The following is a 21,170-nucleotide window of genomic DNA, read 5'->3' on the forward strand; positions in this document are numbered from 1 at the left end:
TATTTAGCTTGGTCACAACTTCGGGCGAATCCGGGAAGAGAGCAGAGCATGGATTTTTCTATTTCCATTTATCTACCGTCTCAACTTTGGAAAAGTAATTTACGGAGCACTTAGGTATCCAGAACTCGAGTGAATTTAGATACGCATCAGCAAGTTCGTCAAGCTAACTACTTTTATTTATCCAAGTCAATGGGTAAGCATTAATATACTGTTTCCTTCTAAAATTAAAAACCAAAAAACACTACAATGTTGTAACTAAGAATAGTACCAATATTTATAAATATTTCTACGAAAATAATTTTCACAATCATATTCAGGTCGAGTACTTAAATTACCATTCAAATGGATGGTCGGAGAAGTGAAACGTTCTTCTTTAATCATTTGCACACAGTATCGAACTACGTAAAAACACCCTCCACATCCACCCTTTAGAGACGCAATGAATGTCTTAGCTGCCATCACGCTTTCTGGTCGTTCACCTATAATCTAGTCGATTAGTTAATACTGGTTTTATTCGGTGATTCTGGCTTCTTCACGGTTCTCGTGTTACAAGAAAAGCACCTGAATTAGACTAATCTATGACATAAATAGTTGAATTTCCTCCTTTCTGCTCTCCACTTGCAAAACACATTTGACTCATTCTGGTGCCCATTATACACACAAGAAAAAGTAGGAGGAAGTAAGTGTCTAAAAATTAAAAATAAGATACTTACCTATTTCATTTTTCTTTAAAAAAAACATAGTACATACTTTCAACTAATAAATTATAATTTCATATGAAGTTCCAAATTTGAAAGTAGTTCGAAGAATGGAATACCATGCGTACGACCCTAAACTTTTTACATGTTTTATCAATTCTTATGTATTCATTTAAAGCTATTTCATACTAAAAACAATGAAATTCTGAGGGAATTTTGGATAAAGTCGGCTAGAGCCAACATCTAATAGTAATATCTCATGGAACCGGAAGCCAATTAGTTGGACAATTAAAAAATGTCTCTCGACTACGAACTAAGAATGCTACCCGTTCACTTGCAGAGTAGAAGGACATACATATCTCGGTCTTGAAAACTGAAATAATGAGGTTTCGATTCTAATATAGGACCTAGAATCTGTTTGTGAACATACGGTGTGTGTTGGATAAATCGACAGACAAGGAGGAACGACTTGAAGTAGGAGGCTTAGAATATTATTAAGTCAGAAATAACGATTAAACTGAAGTGCTAACTCGCACTATACAACAGACAATCTGGCAGGAGCCAAGGAGTTCTGTTTTAATAGCTTTACGAGTATAACATTCAGCACATAAATTTTTATGACAGAATAATATCTTAAGAATTTTACTAAGTAAGCACAGTTCAAGAAAAGACGTTTAGAGTCTCTGCCTTAAATACTCACACTGTGTGATTAATACCGTGTAAGTTTCATAGACTACATGCACTCCAGTGACTGCTGATATTTCCCATTACAAGTAACCAATCGAGCTAAGCCTGTCATTTGCTTCTGTTCTCATTGTGTAGTGGGTGAACAACGTCCCTACAACTGAACAGAGTATCACGCTAATATAAGGGTGATAATTATTTGGCTACTACGAAATCCAAATAGTACTGCCATGTAAAAGACTTTATGTTGGGTTGGAATGTTAATTCAGTGGTATTGCAGAGCATCACATTCCATTTATATTTGCATGTACAAAATTTCACAATTTTTATATATTATTTTGAAAGTTTCAAAAACATTTCAAGATAAACCTTGTGTATTCTGTATTTGTCGGCGTAGGCGACGTACTTTCTCTTTGAAAATAACTTTTAAAAAATGGAATGCGTCTTATACGTGGATAAGAAGATTCTGATTATTTCAATTTTAATATGATGTCTTCCTTGTTTCCTTACGGTACGTAACATCATTCCAACTATGTATATACTTCTGTAAATGGATACAATCGCTTTATTTACCGTTTCATAGAATATGTGGGTTTCTCTGGACACACATGAGCTATAGACATTTCCAGACACTCGTGTGTTTCTATATTTACAGCTCGATAGCAACGACCTGATGTATGAAATGCTGAAATTTCAAATCAAGTTGAATGAAATCTTTCAGTTTAATGTCCCTCAATTGTGCCCTTTAGGCTAAGGGAGACAGATAATTAAGGCAAGTAAATGATAATGGAAGAATGAATTGTACAAAAATGTGGGAGGAGATGGGAGTACCCTGATAAAAACTCACGGTCACGATCTTGTCCACCACTAACTCACTTGACGGGGATCAAACCAGGGACTCCACGCACCAGAGGTAAGTGCTCTACCACTGAGCTACCGTGACCCCGTCCTGAAATTTAAACATGCACACTATATTCACATCTATTTGCAATAGTTATCAACAATGAATTATTTATTTGGTGCTGTTTTCCTCATTTGGAAAATGAAATTAAATCTTTACGTTTTAAGTCCCACGTATATGCCGGCTAGGTTAAAGGAGACATTGATAATGAGAAATGAATGAAATGGTGGAATGAAGAAAGTGGGAGGAAACGGGAGTACCCGAGAAAACCCACGCACACGGTATTTGTCCACCACAAGGTTCACTTGGTGCGAGCTGGGACCGAACCCGGAACCCCATGCACCAGAAGTGAACGCTCTACCACTGAGCCACCGCGACCCCCTTTCCTCATTTGGCTTTGTAAAATTTTCGTAAGATTTTCGTAATTCCATCTGATCCACCGATCAAGTCACTCTTGTCGGGCTATAGTTAAGAACTGTTAACTCTACATTTCTTCTTGACAAAATGTCTCTTGTCTATTCAATTTTGGAGTGTTTGGAGTCTTACCCTCTATAATGGTTCCACATCAGATGAAAATAACCCATGAGAAAAATTAGCTCAATTCTATAGTACTAAATAGTGCCCCAAGCGAGCTCAAGTTTTGAATGAATTTATGAGGGAAGGATACCTTGTAAGTGTGGAACGGCTAGAGACAGTGTGACACCATGTCTTGCATACGAGTAATGGAGAAGAACCGCAACTACTACTGTATAGTACCGTTATGACCGCCATCTTGGATTCAGATCCGAAATTTGTAATAGGAAGGGAATCACGTGACTACCGTTCTGGGACTTTTTTTGCACCACAAACACACATCTAATGTTATTTATAATGTGCCTTTATTCGTTTGATAGTTATAAATTCATAGTCTTTGTTTATTAACTTACAATTGTTTTTAAAAATTACAAAGTATGTTTCCCTCATATTATACATAGTAAACAATTCTAAGTATGAGATCTCTTGGGGCACCGTTTAATATTATTCAATTAACCTAATTCTTTATGAGTTACTTTGATCTGATATGAACTCATTTTAGTGGGGTGAGATGAAAAAAAAAAAAAAAACTCGAAGTCAAAAAATAAAGACCACCCTAATATATAATATGAAAGGATTTTTTTCTCTCAAAACTGAATATACTATATATTATTCAAAATACCTAAAATTTCTAAACGTTTCTCTTTTAAGACTCTTCGCTTCAACTGTTTTAATGGCCTTTCGCATACTGTATAAACTTGGGTACCCAACAATTACAACGAGATAAACTGTACACTCAAATTTCTGGTCCATAAGAAAAAGTGGAAACAGTTAATTTATTAATTAGCATTATATGCTAATTAATGCTTATTAATTAGCATTATAATGTTATATATAATGCTAATTAATAACTGTTTCCACACTTTTCTTATGAACCAGAAATTTGGGTGCACAGTTTATCTCGTTTATATATACCTACTCGGCTCATTCTTGAAACCTTAGCAAAGAACAATGATACAAGTACTTAAAACACGTTACGATGGAAATTACAAGTGTTTTATGGAAGGTCCTCATTGTTGAGTACGATTTTTATAAGTGTGACATCACACTTGCCAGCAGTGTTGCTCACGAGACGAGAATACAATATTTACACGTAATTCTCGCTGCAAACGTATACTACAAAATTAATAATAATTTATAAATAATTACCGAGTACCTCCAGTTTATTTATTTATTTATTATTGCTGCCTATTACAGGATTTTATCCCAGTTACAACAGGCTTACAAAATTAATATTACATCCACAAATGAACAATAGAAGAAAAAATAAAAAGAAGAAAAAAATAAATAAAAATATCCACAAGAAAACATCAGAACATATAATGGCAAGATGCTAAATGCATAGAGAGAGAGAGAGCAAGATGTGAATAAAATACCAGAAAGAGACGTTTATACTACCGAGTTCGTCACACAAGTTTTGTTGGTTGCAGACTACTAGGCGTTCTGTTGACCAACAAGTTTGAACATTTTGTTTTCGTAATTCGAGGACCCTTATACAATACAATTAAAAATAATGAATAAAGACCTCCTGCGTTTGAATAATGATTGCCTATCGCATTATCTTGGCCATAGCTGTGAGCGTTGTGAGTTGTGAAAGAAGCTTCTCTAAGCTGAAAATCATCAAAAACTATCTCAGATCGACAGTGAGTGAAAACAGACTGAACGGACTTCGATACTATCTATAGACTCAAAAGTAATGTCCAAATTAGATCTGAACCAAGTGATCAAGATTCTTGCAAACGACGAAGGGGTGAAGACTAGAAAAGTGTCTAACACTCGGCTCGGTTGCTTCTCGTCACGATCTTTACTTTTGTTTTAGTGTATTATAGATAGTATAGCTAGTTCGCTATTGTATACCTATCTATTGTATTACTTTTGCAATGATGCAAGTTACTTTTAATGTAATTATATAAAAGAATAAATTATTTTAAAGAAAACAAACTACCCAATAATCGGTTCCACACCCAAGTAAAATGAGGGGAGTGTGTTTTAGTTGTTTGAGTTGTTAGTGTTGTTCCTTTTCAATGAAAAATAAAATCTTTTTCTCTTGCAGGAAGGGAGAGGGGTATCGAACTTCCTGGCTTCCGGCATGACAAAATATATATCCCTGCCACTGATTAGGGCCAAAAATTGAGTTGGCTCGTAATTTTCCTGGTTTGGTCTTTCTACTGATTTAGTTGTTTTGGAACTTACAGATGAGAGCTCCTTATGTGCTCCCTTAGTGATGTCAATGTATTCCTTGTAAGAGATGTACTACAAACTGAGAGGCACCTTTTAGTACATTGAATCAAAATGATCGCACCCGGAAAATACATTCTTAATATTAAGAGCACATTTACATTGTTTTCAAACTAATTATTGTTATGTTTAAATATAATGGGTTTTGATATGAATATATCTTCTTCGCGCAGAAAACATTTGTTTGTGTATAAATGCCTTTGGTTCCCTCTGAATAAAGACATCAAAACGGATGTTTCAGAAGTTAAGCATTACTCAGCTGAAGATGCTGTGTTCAAATTTTCAGTATTAGGCTATTTAAGAATATTAAATGGGGTATATCTTCTGTAATTTGTACTCTGAAAAAAGTCAAAACTTGAGAATAGTACACCACAGTTTTATCGTGATCAGTTTATTCCCAGTAGCTGCCATTAATTTATAAAACGTAACTAGGGCGCAAAATTAAATAAATAATAGTAATACATCAAATAGACACGATTATTAGAATTAATTTCAACGTTTTTCACTGTTATCTGAACACTATCTACAGTATAATCATGGAGACACGGTAATTCAATGGAAGTGCACCCACTTTTAGTACAGTGGTCCTTGGTTTGAATCCAAGCGATGTGATGGATAGCATCGTGACCCTGTTTTCACAAGATTCTCCCGTTTCCTCTTACACTCTCATTCCACCAAGTATTTTGTAATTACCGTAAATACGCGCGTAATTTTCGCCCTCGCATAATTTTCGCACGCGGAAACTCTTTGTGAAATAGCATTTTTCCAGGAATCAATTACGGTAGCTAATGAACAATTGGCAACGCAGCAAAGCCATTGTTGCAAGGTAAAAAATAGGGATGGTACCGAGACCGAGACTAGTCTCGGTCTCGTCTCGGTCTCGTCTCGAATTATCGAGACGAGACCGAGACCGAGACGGACTTTTATATACCGAGACGAGACCGAGACCGAGACGGACTTTTAAATACCGAGACGAGACCGAGACCGAGACAGACCTCTATAAATCGAGACGAGACCGAGACGAGACTTAGGTCAGTCTCGAAAGTCTCGGTCTCGTCTCGAATATTGATATTGATAAATACTAAAATTGCCTTCACTCAAAGTTTGTTTCGTTGCTGTGTTAGATAATATGAGAACGGATGACTGATGTACAGTGGCGTATTAAGGGGGTAGTTATCGGGCTCAAACCCCTCCCGAAATAAATTTGTGATAATTTTTTGCATTGCACGTACAACGCAAATGTTTCTCACTCGTTTCTCAAGCCTCTTCCGAAACAAAATCCACTGCTGATGCGAATAGAATTCTCTCTTCCCCTCCCTCCCTCTCTCTCTCTCTCTCTCTCTCTCTCTCTATATATATATATATATATATATATATATATATATATATATATATGTGTGTGTGTGTGTGTATGTATATGGTCGCGGTGCCACCAGGTCCGCCCTGCATGGGTTCCCGGGGCTTAACTTTAATTTTAAATGGAAGCAAGGGGTGAGTGGTACCTCGTTCGATAGATCTTGAAAAACTAAAAAGCCTTGTGGCAAAAGATCTTTCATATCGGGCACTGTATTCAAAATGGCCGCCAAGACATGTTGCCTCTATCAGATACAGTAAAACGTGCAGTACCACTAATATGAAAAGGGTTGAACATAAATGAACCGAACAGAAACTCAAATAGAAAATGTCATGTGGCCCATCGATTGATATTTTCGCGGAGACTCAAAGGGCCACTCTTCATGGCGGCCCAGGGCGCAACTTCAAAATTGTAAATGGAAACATGGGGTGAATGATACCTCGTTCGACATATCTTTAAAAACTAAAGAGTGCTGTTACAAAAGATTATTCATATGGGTCACCGTTTTCAAAATGACCACCAAGACATGATACCTGCATCAAGTGAAAGGTGTAGTATCACTAATATGAAAACACCAGAACAAATATTCGAATAGGAAATCACAGAGGGTATTTATCATTCTATAGCTCGGGAATGTTGCAACAGTCGAAAAGATAGAGTGAAAGTGTCATAATGGAAAGAAAGAAATCTAACTCCTAGAAAATAATCGCTCCAACCTCACTCCGTAAGTGAGTGAAGCGCGAAGGATCGGAGAAATTGCAAATGAGAGCCTTAGTTTTTGCAAATTGTATCTACGAAACAAAGTTATTTGAAATGTGTTTTTATAAGAGATAAATGTCTCTGTAATGGGATAAAGTATGTAAAATTCTTGTTAAATGGTACCTTCCATTTTGATTGCAGGCAATAGTTTGATGCAAAAATGAATCAACTGAAATGCGAAACCAATTTGTCGAACAATGCAATTTTAGAACAATGTTTACAAACGTTGGTTTTGTTCAACAGTCGTCTGCATGATATTGGTTCGCTTCTTTTCCTTCTATGTCTTCTTGCATGTGATAGAATATGAGTTTCACTGAGATGTCCACAGTTACATTCCGAATAACTTTTAACGGTAATTTCAGTTGTGATCCTTAGTAACGAAACGGTACATACTGATGCAAATATGTCCCAAAAATCTTGCACGCAATGCGTTAAATTATCAGAGGCGAAGGGGCGGATAAAATGTTGTTAAACTTGAATTTCACCTTATTTTTATTCACCTTATTTCACTTTATTTTTATTCATTATAGTACCAGTCATTTGTATACACAAGTGTTTCAGACAAACCATATCTATTGCAAATAAAAAGTGAGGTTCTCATTTGAGATTTTACCATTCATTCCCGCTTCACTTACGGACATTGATCGGAAAGAACATTTTCTATCATTTCCTCTTTTGCATCATGTCAATTATACTTTAATAATCTTTTCCTCCCTTGCATTATATTCGAGCCGTGGAATGATAAATACCCTCTGTGCTTTCCTATACGAGTTTTATTCTGCTCATTTATATCCAACTATTTTCATATTAGGTGTCTAGTGATACTGGACGTTTTATCTGATACAGGCACCATGTCTTGGCGGCCATTTTGAAAACGGTGAACGATGTGAAAACCACAACACTTTTTACTTTTTAAAGATCTATGGAACGAGGTATTACTCACCCCATGTTTCCATTTAAAATTTTAAAGTTTGGTCCTAGTACCCCATGAAAGGCGGCCCCGGGAGGCGCCGCGACAACACCATTCGGTGTGCCCCATGGTATTTCCTATTTGAGTTTTTGTTCGGTTCATTATGTTCAACCGTTTTCGAGATATCCCCGTGTAAAGATTAAAATGGGCCTTCCTGTATATATATATATATAGCCGCGGACACAGTATATGATCAAGGGAGGGGCTAAACCATGGTTTGCCGCTTTATCCAGTGTAAAGAAAGTAGGATTGAAGCTCATTTTATACAGTGCATACCTGAGCGTTAAGGGGAGCTATAGTCCCTATAGCTCTCCCCTACTATCTGATATATATATATATATATATATATATATATATATATATATATATATATATATATATTTAAAAAATGCTGAAATTTTGTACCAAGTTGGGAAATTCTTCTTGATACTCTGCAATATCACTAGATAAACAAGCAATGTTGCTAAAGCAAAATAAAGTTGTATTTTCTCAAATTGTGCTACGTAAAGTATTACATATTTAGTTATTTAACAAAACCACAATAGCCCATACTTTATTTATGTAGCTTGAAAATCTCTAATAACTCAAATGGCATGGACGGTGCAATGCGCATCAACTGTACCTTAGCGTCAAATACTGTGCTCATGGTATAATATATTTCGAATCAATGAAGGAACAAAGTTACAAGAAACGGAAAATTTAAATGTTTCTAAAGACTTTACTTTGAAAACACGCTGACATATCACGTCTCATCATGCAGATGCTTCCAAAAGACTTAAATGCTTATAACACCATTTACAACAATTGTTATTTCAAATCGTTTCAGAGATACCTAACACACTGCTTAAAATGACGCATTTTTATTAAATTTTTATAATGATTATTGCTTTCCTTTGCTTCTATAACATTACAACAGTTTTTGGTGGTTTTAATTACAACAAGTCGCAGTTACATTACCTAGGTATTTTAAGCAGTGTTGCCCACTTAAATAGATAGCTAAATATTATTCTAATTATGTGCAAATAACGTAGATAAACTGCAAAATATTTTAAAATTACTCGTAATTTGTTTTATGGTGCAAGAATGCTTTCAAGAGGCGACGTTTTTCATAGTCTTTGGGCTACTTATAATGTTAATGTTTAAATCTTCGTTCCAGCAATACATGTAAATGCAAATTGTAACTGAGATTAAATGTAACTGATACATTTTCAGTAACACTAGTTGTTCCCCTTAAGCCTTAGGCCTGGTGTACACTTTAGATTAAGATCGTGCTTAATTAAAAGTTCTAATTGCACCCTAATTACATTTCGCTTGCTTTAGTTTGAGCACCGACCACCTCAAACTCGATCCATACCATATAGCTATATGCAATTATTCAAGAACTTACAGTTAGTAATACACAGTGTTCACTTTTGCTTTGTTTTGTTTTAGTTTAACGTCCCACAGTTATGCTAGGGTGGCTAAAGTAGACGTGGAGCTAATGATTATAGTGGAATCCGAACCACTTCGGTCGTTCAACTTTACCCCTACCGGAAATCGAACTCGGGACCACGGGAACCGAAATCAAGAGTTCTAGGCGCTAGACCAAATGGGGGTACTCACATTGTGTTGATTTAAATCATTCAGTCAGTGTTGTCAGATCCGATGGTTAAAAAGTAGCGTGTCTGTACTCCGAAAGTAGCGAATTCGAACTATTTGTAGCCCAAATATATAGAAATGAATACTGATGGTGCTAATGAAATAATTTAATATGAGCTGGAAAGTGTGCTGGACGTATTGCAAGAAGAAATTATGATCGACGGACGAAAACAATTCTAGACTGGATACCACGCGACAAAAGCAGCCTAGGAAACCTCCGCATACATGAAGGTGTGACGAAATCAAGAGCCAATGGAAAAGTAACCTGGAAAAGAATTGCCCGTTAGATAGTTGTGGAGAAGACTTGGAAAGACCTTCATCCAGCAATGGATTGATAATGGTTGATTATAATGATGGAGATGATTTTATTATGTCTGGACCTCGGAGGTAAACTAAACCAAGTCATAATTTCGTAATTTTACAGAAGCGAAAAAATGGTTCCTCAACTAAGACTAAATATATAACTTTTACTAGGTAAGGTTGGGTAAAAATGGATCCAAAATTTAATGAAAAACACATAGAGCGAAAAAAGTATTTTTGACTATTCAATCCATCATGTTGCAGCAAAACTACGAAAATGAATACAAAAGAAACTAGAAAGTTAAGAATCACTTGTTTTGGCGAATGAGAAAAAATAGATACAGATAACTCGAATTACCTATATACTAATATAATATGAATGTCCATGTTTTGCAACTAATTTTCAATCAATATAAAATTACAACGTAATAAACGCAAGATTAGTTTTCTCGAATAAAGATTGCATGCACCGTTGAGAGCTCAAGAATAAGATTAATCTATGTTACGGCACTGGATATGTGCTTACGTAATGCATTACGATCTTATGAACTAGTATAAGAACAGAATGCACTTAAAATGAGACGCGAACTATGCGAAACATCGGACTTTGAATCTAACTTGTTTTGTGATCCAACTCGAGACCTCACATAGCAAAGATGAGTGTAGTAGCTCCCACCACAAGGTTCAGGACGTTTGTGTTATAAAGTGCAAATTAAACACGGAGATGTGAAACGGTAATAAAGCATTTCATCAATTTCAAACAAAATACGTATATTGTAGTAATACTTTACCCTATTTGTTAAGATAATGAACGTTATATTCTGTTTTTAAAATTACAGTCAAAGCAGAATGTATTGAATAACGAGAAATTGTAATGTTTCAATTTCGGTACGATTAAATACATTCGTGCTGCTATGTGTTGCGTTATCCGTAAGGAGGTATTGAACAATTCTGATTCAAAGGAAGGAAATAAACTACTGTATAGTACTGGAGTTAATTTAATAGAGTTTAATTGTATAGGCAGTTCTGAGTCGATATGAGACAAAGTCTATTGCTGAAAGTGAAATATGGGTTCTATTAGGGTTTTAGGGTTATATACCCACTGATCATTGAACCTGAAATACGCGCATGGAAAGCATTAGCACTAGCAAATTAGCTATGAAGAGGTACACCATACCATAATTCTAAGTCAAAATGAAAGGAAAAAATAAACGGAAACGACAGACTGTACGAGAATAATACTTTCACTATTTTAATTTCACACAATTTATTTCGAGACTTTCGAGACTTTCGAGACGAGACCGAGATTTGGTACTCGAGACCGAGACCGAGATCGAGACAAGCATCTGTTGACCGAGACGAGACCGAGACCGAGACTGTGATTTTTTACTCGAGACGAGACCGAGACCGAGACTGTTATTTATCAACCGAGACGAGACCGAGACTGTACAAAGTCTCGTCTCGTCTCGTCTCGATACCATCCCTAGTAAAAAACCACACGACTTCTTAATCAATTTTTTAATGTTATTTTTCTGCAAATTTAGAATTAGTTGTTTGTTGTCAATTCTTGCTACAAAGAAATTGTGTACCGGTATTTTCGTGTTATTTTGACTGGGGGAAAAATGAGATGATGTTCACTGATGTGGCTAATTTTTTCCCCCGCATAATTTACGCACCCTTGTTTCAAAACAACTTTTTTCGTCTAAAAAAGTGCGAAAATTACGCGAGTAAATACGGTATTCATTTTCATTAATCATTCGTCTCCTTTAGCCTACAGAGGACAACCATAGGATTGTCCAGATTTATTTCCAGTACAATCGCGGTCGTATGCTGCCCTGGATATCACGCAAAGCAAACTACCTATGACTGACTTGATGCAATTACAACAGTTCAGGCAGTATATTCTATTCTGTTCAAGAATTCAGGCAGTATATTCTATTCTGTTCAAGAATTCAGGCAGTGTATAGAGATTTTCCTGGACTTTCCTTATTCACACCGGACAAATGAGGGATGATATACAACATAATGCGCTTCCTCCCTTCCCCATTCCTTTTCTTCTCTAGAATTTCCCGGGTAGTGTGATCGCAAAGGAATGTCATCCCTCATACACGACAAGTTAATATGGCCATAAATGCCGAAAGCTCAGAAATGTACGTAATTCTGAATCCTAATCAGTAGCAGGTACAAAGAGCCAACCAATTTTAAACTGAAAACCTAATAATATGCATTATTAAAGGACTTTAAATCTACGGGACAACACATCATTATAAAACAAATTCAAGGAATACTCCATCATTCACACTATGAAATGAAATATTTGAAATACATGTTCTAGGGTCATGCTGTGTAGGCTATAGAACACGGTGATGATACGAATGAATGAAATGGTGACATTAAGGAAGTGGAAGAAAACAGGAGAGTCACGCACACGATGTTTGTACACCACAAAGCCCATTTAGCGCGCGCTGGAATCGAAGCAGGGGCTCTACGCACTAGAGATGAACGCTCTATCACTGAGATACCGCGATTCCATTTATACAAGTATATTATTTTTTCTATTTTCATCTTTCATATCTATTTTTAAATTATTTACTCACTATGATCTACCGTTCAGTTGTGGCAATTTCAGTAACCCGAGATTTGGAAGAAAGAAGGTTCGATGCTAGGGATTAATCATACTGAAAGGTTCAGTTGCACCACTGTGAAAAAACAGAAAAATACACAATGGTTAGATGCAGAGAGGGGAAGGGTTATTAGGGACGTCAGCTACCAAGAGAAATATGCCGGGAACGCAAGTGTAACGGATCAAGATAGGAAAGAAAAAGAAAAATGAAATTATCTTCCAAAACTAGCTGTATCTGACTCTACATACAATCATTCGTTCCTCTCCCTCTCTTAAATAATGTGATAGATGCGTGCTCATTTCACCATGAAAACATGCATGCATACATTATATGCCTTCACGCTTATTAATGTATAGCTCCTACTAAATTTGTCCTAGTTTCAATAGTGAGGTCATATTATCGACTTTTATTAATACAATGTCATGTATATTGCTTAAATGTTTCTTAGTTTAAAGAAATAAATTCCAGATAAAAATACTTGGTCTAATATACGCAATAACTATGTCACATTTTTAATAGAAGACCCCTATATACGAACATTTATTAATATATGTGAAATATAAATAAATAAATATTACAAGTTGCTTAAAAGTGTTTTTTTCTTCTTCTTCTTTCCAGATCTAGGGGAAAAAAATAGATCAAGTGTTGTGGGAAACCTGAAATACGAAAACCCAGAAAGGAAGTCCTCGGATACGATGTTTTCCACTACATCTCATACGTTACCGAATTGGAAAGAGAACTTCGCACTTCATGTCAGAAAACAGTTTCATCACTGAGTTACTGTAACCCTATAAATTCTGATCAATTAAAAAAAAAAATCCAATAAGATCAAAACCACTGTACTTGCAAGTTAATACAGGTGTATTGTATAAACGTACTCACATTTTTTTTCGAATTCTTATTGTAAAATAAGTCATAATAAATAAATAATATCAATATAGTTAATGATAATAAAAGCATAATTTATAAGATAACCGAATGAAACAGGCATGGAAACACTTAAGATATAAGAATTTTACAGATTCTTGGAAAATATACTTTCCTCCAGAAAAATTCAGGTGAAACTCCTTTCTTACATTAATGGAAGCAATTACTTCCACAAAATTTCACGGCTATAACAGGTAAAAATACTGTTAAACGATTATGGCAGTTTGAAGGTATTTCTCGGATGAAGTCAAAAACCTTTTTTAAAACTATTTACTACAACGTTTCTGCCTACTTTGAACTCCTTGAATAAAACTTTAAAAAAAAAAATCGAAGTGAAATAAACCGGTAATTTTGTATTAATAGTTGCAGTTGTATAATAATATAAAATATGCTCATGATTATTAATCTGTAAATATTGTGAGCTAAATTGAAATTATCAAATTCGAACTACATTAATTGCTAATTGTTAGAAACAAATTTTCGTTTTTGGATCGAATCTTATTTTGATAAAGTCATTAATTAAATGACGGAGAAATGAATTAAAATATTGCTTCAGTTATTTATTTTACAGGTTTTCTACTAAAGAAACCGTTTGTTTGTTTATAAAAGCATATTTTGCAACTGCAGATACCTATTAGACACACTTAAAGTTATTATTATTATTGTCAAGATCTTGATTAGGTTGGACTGTAGCTTCCGTTTTAGCACCGACGCTATATGAGACGTGGACTTTCAGCTTAGTGTGGAATACGAACATGAGCTTCCACTAAGAACTGATCCCGAGACTAGCGCACCAAAGGTGCGTAAGATAATCATATAACCAAGAGGGAGCTCACATCAAAAGTTCCAATTTTTCAGCCATTCCTCGATGATGTCTTACACATTAAACTAGTTATTCTTCACCCACTACTAATTAACGAAAGTGAGTGCAGATGATAAAATTTGTCAAATGGTAACAGTGGAAAAAAAAAAAAAAAAAAAAAAACAAGAACACGATGATGTACACAACGAACTCAGAGGATCGGGGATTCATTGAGGGGCCCTTCTCACCAGTAGTTAGTGAATAGTAAAAGTAAAAGTATCAAACTATCATATTTGACCTGAAAGGATATTTGTTGTTCATTTTTTGAAAACAAGTAGTCACAATCACTTATTCATCAAGTGATCAGTGATTATATTTTACTGTGATTGTTATTATACTAAAACAATATAAATATACAGTATAACCTATTACGTTTAAAACTAATTGCATTCGTACTAACTTCCATGTATCTTTTTAATAGTAAACCCATACCAAAAATAACCACATATCTAAATTCTGCAATTACTACTTTACGTTTATAAAATGTAAATTAAATAAACGGAGGGAATTACAGCCTCTTGCATTTGCGCGAAAAGATTGGCAAATGCGTTGTTCTCCACGTGGAATGTAACAGCCACCTGTTGGTACCGAGGCGGAGCATCAGGGTGACGTGCAAAAGGGGGCGTGGTTACAAGTTGCATGTGAGAATACTATATATATATATATATTCTACTGCAATATATTATGCATTGATATGCTATCGTAATTCGACATTCAATGGCATCTAATAACACAAAAGTACGTACAAAAAAGCATAGATCAACTATACTCGAATGATATAACGATAAACAACTTTCTTCACAAAATAAAGGAAAAAACCCATCTTGTTGAAATGTTGTCCTTTAGAGAAAAAAAATTTACCTTCGGCAGGAGTGTTCGAGATGATATGAATGCATCTCGTGCCACCGGACGCCACAGAGAAATCAGAGTACTACTCCCATACCAGCTCCTAGCGACAACGTACAGTGCGACGTCCGGCAACCGAATGACTGACCGTCACAAACCAGAGCGAGCCGGTTTTACCATCCCTTCTCCCCTGTACCTTCAGACACACATTCAAACTCCCCTGTAGTCTTTTACTTCTTGTTCTTTGTATAATATAAGCATGCGCACAGAATAGATACACGTGCTTGCCTGCACTAACAATTATTTTTCTCCCATACGTCACAGTGATAGGTGTTTTGATCCATCTCCCCTCCTCCTGTTCTGATCTTTCTACTTGACGGAGACACCGACAGTTCTGAATTTCCGGTTGTACACTTCTTACTTAAGGTGAATTGAAGTTGAAAGAAATTAATACATCCTCCCTTGTTTACAGAAAAGAAACAAAAACATCACTACTATACATAATCCAAATGCTAATCTTACTATTATATAATACTTTACACGTGTGTATTAGTTATTTTAAAAGTAAATCCTGTAGATTCTTAGTTTTACATATAATCTTCAAGCTAATTAACAAGATATAGGTTTACATCAAAATTTGGGTTTCGTGAGGTCTAGAGTTTGTTCGTGTCTGAAAAGCTGTTAATATTTCCGCGTACTTTGACCGTACGTTGCATAATGTAATAACTGACATAATATACTTTTCTCACGTAACCTTGTTCTGCGCTTTCCTTTCTAATGCTCGTTACTTCAGCCCTCCCTGCCAGTTTTACTAATTAGCGCGTGTGCTTTGGGTACACAGAATTCCGGGTTCAACTCCCGCTGTGAAGTCTTGAAACTTGAGCGCATTATAGTAGTTCGGATTCCACCGTAAACTGTAGGTCTACGTCCCAGTTAACTTCGGTGTTGAAAAAGGACTAAGCTTCAACAAACAAGCATGTAACTTCAAAAGATATGTCTATGGTTACGATGTAATATTCATCAATATTCAGTAACTAAACTAGGTATGAGTTATGCTCTGTCAATAATATGGTCTATTTTAAATATCTCAAGTTTGTCCTTGGAGTTCCCTCACAGTAAATTCAATCAATCAAACTCTACGTAACTGGCTAATTGTCTTAATCTACAAGAGGCATAATTATTTTGTTTTTCTTCTATATGCTTGCTCTTTTCCTAGTAGCTTCATTGACTTCTTTTGTGTGTGTCGTTTTGCGTCTTTATGTAACATCAGAAATATGAAGGATAGGACCCAATATTAAGGTGGGTTCTGAGCGACAACCTGGGCTTCAATCTGATGCAGTTGGCAAAACACATAATGCATTCTCCACAATATCATCTCACTTCCAAGATAAAGCTGAAATACAAGACCATACACCGGTCACAGCTAACTTGGCTGAAATTTTCATATTCATTCAAATTACGATTATAGTATTAGCAGAATAATAATACTGAAAGTATTTGGTTGAAATTGTTCCGACCTCTTTGCAAATATTCCGGGAGCTTAAAGTTACACAAAACATGGACTACTGAGAAAGACAAATCTACGCACAGTATACAGTACTTCCAACAACGTGTCGTGGCATACTGGAAAAAGCAATTTTACAACTCGACTTCATGTAGCAAAAAGTAGTAAGTTTTTAGTGCACCTTGTGACTATTTTCATATTACAAGTAGATGTGGCGGTAAGATCATCATCACTGTATTCAAACACTCCAGAGTAAAATAGGGCATGCGCTGTCTCTTTTTTATCGTGTGTCACATTTGTTGAACAGAGAAAGTAACCATAATCTATAATCTACAGATTTTTAGGACCAGAAATACTCTCAGCTACTTGAAACAGGTGAATTTAACAAAATTGACTTTTAAGAAATATTTTAAAAATTGTATCTAAAAAAATACCAACTTAAAAACACGTTCCCAATTTCAAATATAGACTATTAAATAATGCTTAATTTCCCTTCCTTCAATATCAAATTAAATGCACTCATAGGTAACTTCTGTTATCAAAAAATATGCGTTGTTAAACAACTCCAATATACGAGACCTGCCTAAAAAGTATCCGACCTTAATTTTTTCCACGCAAAGTAGTGATTCTCAGGCGGCGCCACCGTGCACGGTGGAAGGAGGAACCTTAATGCGCATGCTTGAATTTTTTCACCGCGTTCGCGTGTGCCAGTCGTGAGCTGGTGGTCGCGAAGTGAGGTGCTGTTGGTAGTGTTCGTCGGATTTAGTGTTTCTCGCAAGATGACTGAACGAATTGAGCAAAGATACTGCATCAAATTCTGTCAAAGGCTGGGTGATTCTCAAAGTCAAACAATTCGTAAGATTCAGCAGGTGTTTGGAGAAGATGCGATGGGTGTAACACAAACAATGGTTCAACCAATTCAAAGATGGCCGCACATCAGTCGAGAGTGAGCAGCGTAGCGGCAGGCCCCAAACTGCTCGGAATGCAGCTGTTGTTGAGCGGGTGCGAAATTTGGTGATGGCAGATCGCCGTTTGACAGTGCGGGAGATTGCAGAAGATGTTGGAGTGAGTAAAGATTCTGCACATGCAATTTTGTGTGACGATTTGAACATGAAACGAGTGGCTGCTAAATTTGTACCCAAGTTGTTGTCTCAGAAACAAAAAGACACCCGTTTTGACGATGCACAGGACCTTCTGGACACCACCAACACTGATCCTGGGTATCTGAATTCCGTGATAACTGGAGATGAGTCATGGGTGTACGGGTACGACCCAGAAACAAAACAACAATCGTCTTAATGGAAGTATCCCGATTCTCCAAGGCCGAAGAAAGCGCGGCAGGTGCGAAGCAAAATCAAGGTGTTGCTGACTGTTTTCTTCGATGCCCGTGGAATTGTGCATCACGAGTACGCACCGGAAGGACAAACAGTGACAAAGGAGTACTATCAAGATGTTCTCAGGCGACTCCGTGACGCAGTCCGGCGCAAAAGACCAGACATGTGGACAGCGAAGAACTGGCACGTCCATCATGACAACGCCCCAGCACATTCATCCCAATTGATCCACACGTTCTTAGCCAAACATGGAATTACAACCGTTCGCCAACCTCCCTACTCTCCAGACCTGGCTCCTTGTGACTTCTGGTTGTTTCCAAAATTGAAGACTCCTCTGAAGGGATCCCGTTTTGAGAGTAGAGAAGACATAATGCGGAACACGACGACGGAGCTGAACAACATTCCAAAAGAAGACTTCCAGCGGTGTTTCCAGCAGTGGAAGGATCGGTGGGCTAAGTGTGTGGAAGCACAAGGGGCCTACTTTGAAGGGGACTAGGATCCCAAATCTGTCAGGTATTCGCAACTATTTTTCTGGCCAAAGGTCGGATACTTTTTAGACAGCCCTCGTATACTGACATAAATGAAATATACAGTACAGTATATCATATTTAATTTAGCAGCTCTTTAATCCTTATCCGGGCAACCGGGGCCTCCCAGGCCCAGTAGCTTCATTTTTTCGAATTTCTCAGTAACCATACATATTTCATGAAAAATTCTAAATTCTTCTATCCTTAGTCGAAGTTTAAATCATGAACACATCAAGTTGGTAAAGCTAATGGAATTAAAAAAAAAAAAAATTAAAACATTTTCCCGACGTAACCGGGCAACCGAAGCCTAGGAGGGTAACGTATAACTTTAATGCAATTCCTGTGAAATACAAGATGAAATGGTCACATAATTATATATTGAACACGTGGCTATTGTAACCTTTAGTCGCAACAGTATGTGACAATAGACACTGAATTTTGCGTGTTCCATACTTAACATATATATTGGGCTTGACAGGCACCGGTTGCCCGTTGCCCGGATTCCATTCTTTTGGGCTTACAAAGGGGTTACAAAAAGTTTTGCTGCTTGACAATATACATATTATAGATTTGTCGGAACAGTATGAGACAATATGTATTTAATTTTGCGTGTTCTGTACTTAAAATATATACTGGGTCTGAGAGGCCCCGGTTGCCCGCCTACGTTACAAAAATGTATTGCTCGAATAAGGGATAAAAGTGAAAATGAAATGAAATTAGGCTAAAGGAGACGGTGACGATGAGTAATGAATGAAATGGTGCAATGAAGAAAGTGGGAGGAAACTGGAGAACCATGAGAAAATCCACGCACACGGTGTTTGTCCACCACAAAGTTCACTTGGCGGGGGCTGGGATCCCAAGCACCAGAGGTGAACGCTCTACCACTGAGCCACCGCGGCCACAACTGTGCTGCAACAATGCGTATCTAAAAACTTTCGTAGTGACCCTCGTAAAAACACTGCCTAGGCCCTACATCAATAAAACGCATCAGTTATCATTTTACTATTGCCCTAAAAGTAATAAAAATGTTTATTAAGGTTTTAAATTATGAAGCGGTTGAAATTGTACATTTCCTACTTTTCTAGGATCAATTTTATATTTTTTATCAGAAGTTCTACATATTACTGACTGCCCTCTCAGGAAAAATTCCACGGCGCTGCGCACGATACTACAAAACGTACATCATAACCTTCCTGGACGTCAGTGTAGGTTTTGCCACACACTATGATGGTCCTTCTTTTTGCTTTGACCACGATCTTTCTCGTACATTGTTGTGGGTTATCCAATTTTCATGACTTGCAATCAACCGCTTCGGAAATGACAAGAGTTCGTCACATTTTAGTAGATTCAGACAGAAATTCCATTAACTAAATATTTCCCAATCAGATCATTATGGCACCTAAAAGTCAGGCTTCTTTCTGAAGTCAGTTTTCTCTCTATGATTTAAGATTATTTGGTGATTGATGTTTAGGTCATTAGCAATACATTGACTGCTTATATGCCTGTCTTGCTCGACTTTTGTCAAAATATCATTCACTTAATCTGTAACTGGTTGCCCACTGCGAAGAGCGCTTTGCACATCGAAAGCCACTGTGCTAGCTTTTGGCTGTTTGATAATGTATTTTGTCCATACCCCTAAACAGCACAAATTTCTTCAGGGTCTGGATAGAATTTGCGAATGTATCTAAATAAAATTGTAAAGTGTAGCGCAGTTTTGTGAAAAGTTCACTTGTATTCATGTTCGCAATTCTTTGTGTGTTACAAAAATTCCACACTTTCTGCACACTACTAGCTTCAACTGTCAGCTGTCAAGTGACATTAGGCCTGACCCGCTGCGACTCATGCACCCGGAGATTTCGGATACTAACGCCATCTATTGTGCAAAAGGCTCACTACTTTCTAGATTGCTTGATTTTTACCATTTGTTGTACTGCTATAGTGAAAGAAAAACTGAAAGTGGCAAGTAACTCTACTCTAATGATTTTGAAAGATAAAACATCTGTTGCATTCACAGACTTGCTGAGAAACGAAATGAAATCTTGGAGTTTTACGTTCCACGATTATGCTGCTTAGGTTAAAGGAGACGGTGATGATGAGTAATGAATGAAATGGTGCAATTAACGAAGTGGGAGGAAACGGGAGAACCCCGAGAAAGCCCACGCACACGGTGTTTGTCCACCACAAAGTTCACTTGGTGGGGGCTGGGATCAAACCCGAGAGCCCAAGACCAGAGGTGAACGCCTACCACAGAGCCACTGCGGCTCCACAGACTTGCTGAGATGAATATATAAAATTCAAAGAAATGATAAAGCATGGGCACCGATCCTGGAGCGGTCAAGGGTGCCTGTTCTCCCTTCCAAAGCATCCTTGGTCACCCCACGATCTGAATATATTTGCTTAGATATCTAACAATGAAACTTTCATTCCTGAT

At 36.8% G+C, this 21,170-nt stretch overlaps 1 protein-coding gene across 8 annotated transcripts in view; it reads right to left on the minus strand.

Annotated features, from left to right (window-relative positions):
- The window catches only part of gem (transcription factor CP2 like gemini), a 402,232-nt gene that overhangs the window by 161,954 nt on the left and 219,108 nt on the right, over positions 1-21,170 (minus strand). Inside the window, exon 1 of one of the 8 annotated variants that reach the window (XM_081736313.1) lies at positions 15,390-15,540. The exons of the other annotated variants lie outside the window; for them this stretch is intronic. Within the exon in view, the coding sequence (XP_081592439.1) occupies positions 15,390-15,424 (35 nt within the window). The 5' untranslated portion in view covers positions 15,425-15,540. Of the gene's footprint in view, positions 1-15,389; positions 15,541-21,170 lie in introns of those variants that run through there. 8 annotated transcript variants of the gene reach the window in all.

Source organism: Thermobia domestica, chromosome 13 (genome assembly GCF_964235325.1).
Source record: "Thermobia domestica chromosome 13, izTheDome1.hap1.1, whole genome shotgun sequence".
NCBI lineage: Eukaryota > Metazoa > Arthropoda > Insecta > Zygentoma > Lepismatidae > Thermobia > Thermobia domestica.